The sequence below is a fragment of the Hevea brasiliensis genome, chromosome 15 (genome assembly GCF_030052815.1).
Source record: "Hevea brasiliensis isolate MT/VB/25A 57/8 chromosome 15, ASM3005281v1, whole genome shotgun sequence".
Taxonomy (NCBI): domain Eukaryota; kingdom Viridiplantae; phylum Streptophyta; class Magnoliopsida; order Malpighiales; family Euphorbiaceae; genus Hevea; species Hevea brasiliensis.
Genome location: NC_079507.1, coordinates 64,262,784 through 64,268,893, shown reverse-complemented (window position 1 = coordinate 64,268,893; position 6,110 = coordinate 64,262,784). Strand labels below are relative to the sequence as shown.

Genomic DNA, 6,110 nt, shown 5'->3' with positions numbered 1-6,110 from the left:
TTTGAACAAATAGCATGCCTTGTTAGCTTGTTGGTATCCACTTGAATGGCCGTGATAAATAACTAAGGAATAGTTGCAAGGGACGAACACGTGCATAGAATTTGCTACAGGAGAATATACTATTATTATTATTATTATTATTATTATTATTATTATAGTTTTTGGGATCTAAATGTATACAAGGGTGAATTGTGTAGTTTTAACTCATAAAAATAGATAAATAAATAATAAACTAAAAAAAAAGGGTCCACTTTATTTTTTTGTTATACAAAAAAAAATTTACAAGGAAAACCTTAATAATAAACCGACAAGAAAAAAGAAAAGGGAAAACAAAACAGTGAAGTACATGTTAGTACTTTCTAGGGAAATTCCTGCTTTAAAGCATAATATACCATGCTATTTTCTATAAAAACAAAAACTAAAAATAGAAAAATAGGGGAAAAAAGAAACTTCAAATCCAATGCTATTTTCTCAAAAAAAAAAAAAAGAAAAGAAAAGAAAGGAAAAATGGGGGAAAAAAGAAACTTCAAAATGCCACAAGTCAATTGCTTCGATCATATATGGAATTGAAGGTCATAGTAGCATGTGAGGTGGCCATTGCTGATGATGAAGATGAAATTTCCAGCTTACTTGAACCAGCAGAGTCTGTGTAAGATGAGTTCTTTACTTTAGCTTTATCTTTGTGGTCTTTGTCACTTCTGACACCCATGAACTCAGAAAGCAATCCAGGAGTTGATATCTTATCATCATTCACATCGATCTCACCCCTTAGCATCTTTACCACAGTAGACATAGTTGGCCTGAGTTTTGGCATGTTTTGTGTGCAAAGAAGACCAATCTTCAGATATCTGCAAGCTTCTTCTGCATCATAATCCTCATTCAATGATGTGTCTACCAGACTCACCAGTTCTCCTTTCACATGCATTTGCCATACCTGCAGTTTGCATTTAATGATTAGATTTCTACACTTCAACCGAACCAAACAGAACAGGATTAGAGCAGACATTTGATTGAAGAAAGTGAGACAATTTAATTTATTAAGCTATTGGATTAAAAAAAAAGAGTATCCAATCCCTACAGGTTATATCACAATATTGCACTAAGGCGATCCAAGTACATTTGACCCATTAGCAAATTCAGCTGTTGAAACTCTGACTTTTTTATGGTGTTTGGTTTGTAGTATACAAGCACCAAAGCCTTTTTCTTGAATGCTACCAGAAGTCATATTGCCGAATCAACCTCTAAGTTCAAGGCCATCAGGAAAACTGATTCCCTCGATTCACATTTAATATCAGCAAAAATACACTTATAGAAGTCCCTGAAGCATAAATCAGTAACAAGGCCAGAAAAAGCATAAACCAGTAACAAGGCCAGAAAAAGTATACTATCACACAACAATTACCAAAAGCAAACTCTAATTCTTAATCATTTGAGCATTTCTCTCCAACCAACTACTCCAAACCACCCAAGCAACATTCCTCCTACCACTAGCTTTATATATTTATTCCCCCTGATGTTTCCAGACATGCTCATTTTTCCTCAAAATCACCAAATAAGCAATTTCTAGTAGACCAAAGGATAGTGCAATAAAGAAATTTATAAGAATGGGAATCGCTCTAATTATAGCACATAACATATACGTCCAGAGGCAAAATAAAAGCCCCACTTTTGATGGAACCACCTTTAAAAACTTGATTTGCTAAAGAATAATTGAAACACAAGTAATATGAGTAGAAACGAGATTTACATAAATAGTCAAGAACTTTCCAGAGTCCAAATTCTCCAATTTGAGATAAGCCTACCAATCTACGCTTTGATACAAGATAGAAAACAAAGAGAAAAATTAGGTAAGCAAGAAAAAGAATAAACTGTTGTTCAGTGACAAGAATGTTGAAGGCTCCGCAAATTAAACACCATTTCCTCAATTGACATTTCTATCCTTTCAATTTAAGCCTTCCACCTCATTTCTAGGTTTTATAGTTTATATTTGCTAGGATTTATTATTTTAGTTTCAACATAATTTTCTTATCTGCAACATAAACAACTAGATATTGGAAATCAATCCCCAAATTTAAAATAATTGACACAGTCTTCACTCACAAATCTACCAATTGGGCTAAACAGTCATCAAGGAGAATCTCCTTTATCTTTTGCATGACCATGGAAAATAATTGTCTTTATTGCCTCTTGTACCACAAAACATGATTTTTATTTCAATTCCAAGGACCACTATTAAATAACAATGTAGTGAGCTCAAGAAGTCCATACCCTTTCAAGAAGATATTGCTCTTCTGGGGGTAACCGCCTGTTCGTGTTGGCCCTCCCACAAACAATCTCCAGGAGTAGAACCCCAAAACTGTATATATCTGCTTTCCTTGTCAACTGGCCTCGAATAGCATATTCAGGTGCCAAATAACCTCTAAATAAATCAAAACAATGGCAGCACATACTTCAATGAAAGAAAAAGAAAGTTTGATATAATTGAAGAAGTATTCCTGCTTATTCTATCCCAATCATACATCATACTATGTTAACAAGTGGTCACATTATCACAGTTTAATGAACCTGATGACAAGTTATGACAGGCTCCAAACTAATTTTTAAGTCTAATAAATCACTAAAATTAAGTGAAATATCAGCCAATGCACGATCCTTACACAGTAAAGTATCAGTGTTATATGATCTCACCTGAGATACATACAACATGGAAATATCTGAGAAATAGTCCAGGAAATGGTTAAAGTCATGCACATTAACAGGGTGTGATAGAGTATACAGACTTACGCAGTTCCAGCAACACGTGTACTTATATGGGTCATATGGGCTGGGAAAAGCTTAGCAAGACCAAAATCTGAAATTTTGGGCATGAGGTCTCTATCAAGGAGTATATTGCTTGCTTTAATGTCTCTATGAACAATATGTGGCTGGACTTCTTCATGAAGAAATGCAAGCCCCTGAGCTACACCAATGCATATTTTACGCCTTGTTGGCCAACTGAACTGGATGCTGCTATGGCTTCCACCTTAAAGGGGAAAAAAGTACTATTTAAACGTTAATAAACTCAAATAAAAAATGAATGTTGAATTTACCTAGAAGTGTTTGCGCAAGGCTGTTATTCTCAAGGTAGCCATAGACCAAAATTCTATGATTTTCTTCAGCACAACAACCATACAACTTAACCAGGTTATCATGCTCTATATCTGCAATTAACTTTATTTCTGTCAAGAATTCCCGCAGTCCTTGCCTTGAGTCAGCTGATAGTACCTTTATGGCAGCCACAGTCCCATCTTTGAGACTTCCCTGTCCATTTACAAGAACATCTTACAAGAGTTGAGCATTGGCATTGAAATCAAGGGACCTATTCAAGCAATCATAAGTTCTTTGAAAGATTTCAATAGTCTCAACACAAGCAATCACCTTGTATACACAACCAAAACCTCCCTCTCCAATTTTATTGGCTGGAGTAAAATTTTCAGTTGCAATTCGCAATTCTCTATAAGTGTACAAGGTTGTGTTCTGAATGCTTGAAACCACTGTACCATTTAAAGTCATTAGAATTTTCTGTATACACAAAACCATACAAAAGGAAGAAGAAATAGAGAAGAAGAGGACAAAGACTATAGAATCATAGAAGATTATGTAGCTACTGCCATTTCAACTCAGTCACCTACATTGCCATAAATGGGCCCTAACAAAAATTAATGCATTTAGTACAGGGAAAATACAAAAAAATACATGTGGTTGGGCTATTTTCAAGTAGTAATGTGGTTTGAATTTTGACAAACCAGTACCCTATGGTTAAGTCCGTTAGCACTTAAGCAGCCATTAGTACTTAAGGTGTTTGAACCTTCTTTGCTAATGGACTTAACCCAAGGTCCACAATGCTACTCGACAATAGACCACATCACAGGGTACAATTTTCACACAGACACACCAACAATTTAAGCATGGACTACTCTATAAAGCGGCATACCATCATCAACTTCTGTCGTATGTCTAGGTGGGGAAGCTCCCTTCTTTTTGAAACATGAATATAAACAAGTCATCACCAGGTTGCTATGCAAACCAATATCTCCAATGAAACTTGTATATTGTCCTGCAAAAGCAAAACATTAGACATGTGACCCTGCAACCCAATACCCCATCAAAATGAGTTATTCTTGCTTTACCACAACTTGTTAACCGTTACCAGTAACTTGGAAAGGGAAAATGTAAAAAGCAATTTGTCAACTAAATATAATAGTTATGGCAGCAATGGTTAAACCCCACACCCTCCCCTTCCTCCCATTAACTGATATTTTATGCTATCTACTAATCTACATTGATACATCATACATATACATTCGTATTTATGCAACGATGAAGATAGATAGGTACGCAAGTCTTTTGACACAAAATAAACAGCCCCATAGAAAGGATAAAAGATATAAAAGTCCATCATATTTTGTAATAAGCTTGTGTTTAAGCATAAATATAATTTCAGCTTTTAATCAATTTCAAGAACTTATTCACAGGAAATGTATATTGAAAGGAAAATAATAATAATAATAAACCACCATGACTAACTGTACTGAGCCTGAGTAGCCAAGCTTGCAAAAATTCCAAGTCCTAAACTACCCATTGAGCTTATGATAATAATAATCATTTGACAACTTCATTTAAAAGTTCAATGCAAAATTTCTATAACATATATAGAAGGACAAAGATCAGGGATAAAATCCTAAAATACCCTGTAGTCAACATCCAAAATCTAACTCCCCTTCCTCAATCATGAGCTAGCGGACACACATATAGTAGTATAATATTGTAACAACCTGGAAAAAAAATAGAAAAAAAAAAAAAGAAAAAGACAGAGGGTAGGAAGCAGAACACATGGCATAAAAGAAAGAGAAAATGAAATAACCTTGTTCAGAACATAGATGTCTAATTCCATTTGTAGAGATCACATAAAATTAAAAACTGTAATGGAGTGAAGGTAGTAATTTTCGATTGAGCTGAAGCAGAGGCACATATAAATTATGGGTACACAAATATTGTATAAAATTCTAAAGAAGATGAAAAAAGGAAGTAATTCAAAGAATAAGAGAACTCGTCCACAAATGCAGCTCAGAGAAGTCGTCAGACTTACAACAGACCCTTCAAAATCCAAAAAGCTTAATTATGATAGAATTGAAACTGATAACAAGCACCTCGAAAGGAATTACCATAATTGGATCAGGAAATCTCTAGTTAAATTTGCACATGAAACAAGAAATTATAATCTAAACCATATAATAAAGCCCGCATCACCTTCTTAATTCTTCAACAGCAATTGAAATTTCAGATTACACACAGCAACACAAAAGTGAGAGAGAGAGAGAGAGAGAGAGAGAGAGAGAGAGAGAGAGCAACTTTATTAATCATTTGAATGGAATGGAATGGGAACACAGGAAATGAGAAGTAATCAAATATCGGTCAATGAATTAATTTTTTTTTTTTTAAGAAAAGTCCCTTTTTTTTCCTAAGTAATACGTTGACTTTTCAAATTTCGCATCCTCTGAAAAAAACTAGAGGCAAGAGCAAAACCCATGTTTTATTTTGCTTCATTTTCTTAGACATCGAACAAAAACAAAAATTGAAGCTTACTTTGCTTTGCTTTAGTTGGTGTTCCCAGTTGGGCAAATAGCAGAAACCTTGGAAGAATACACAGCACATACGCAGGTCACTAAATGCAACAGACAGAGAAGGGTAATCGCCTATGTAATGAATACTAAGATGACAAACGTACATCTCTCCTGTTCTTGGTCGTTGGCTGGCTGGTACTGGCATTGAATCAACGAATAGAGAAGATGACAAAAGGTAAAATGTCAGATTACTCCTCTTCTGTTTGCACCACAATAAATCATGTATTACAATTAAAATTATTACATAATATAATTATCATTATATTTTTATTTTTTTAAAATAAAAATATAATTAATATAATATAATAATAATTTTAATTTATTTATATCACTAATAATAAATAATAATAATTATAACTATTAATTTATTTATTTATAATAACGAACTAGTAGTAATAATCGTAATGACAGCGATAATAATAATAATTATAATAATGATAAAAATGA

The 6,110-nt window shown here is 33.8% G+C and overlaps 1 protein-coding gene across 2 annotated transcripts; it reads right to left on the bottom strand.

The window, feature by feature from the left end:
* Nucleotides 1-233: 233 nt before the first annotated feature.
* Nucleotides 234-5,826, bottom strand: LOC110670377 (cold-responsive protein kinase 1). Of its 2 annotated transcripts, none has more exons than XM_021832406.2 (7): nt 5,626-5,826; nt 3,974-4,096; nt 3,418-3,533; nt 3,090-3,300; nt 2,785-3,022; nt 2,269-2,419; nt 234-934 (listed from the first exon to the last, which is right to left on the bottom strand). In XM_021832406.2, exons 2-7 carry the CDS (start codon nt 4,044-4,046, stop codon nt 542-544), a joined length of 1,182 nt encoding a protein of 393 aa, XP_021688098.1. In that variant the 5' UTR covers nt 4,047-4,096; nt 5,626-5,826; the 3' UTR covers nt 234-541. The 2 variants fall into 2 exon arrangements, with proteins under 2 accessions (XP_021688098.1, XP_021688099.1); XM_021832407.2 differs by lacking the exon at nt 5,626-5,826 and adding an exon at nt 5,290-5,412.
* Between the last annotated feature and the right edge of the window lie 284 nt (nt 5,827-6,110).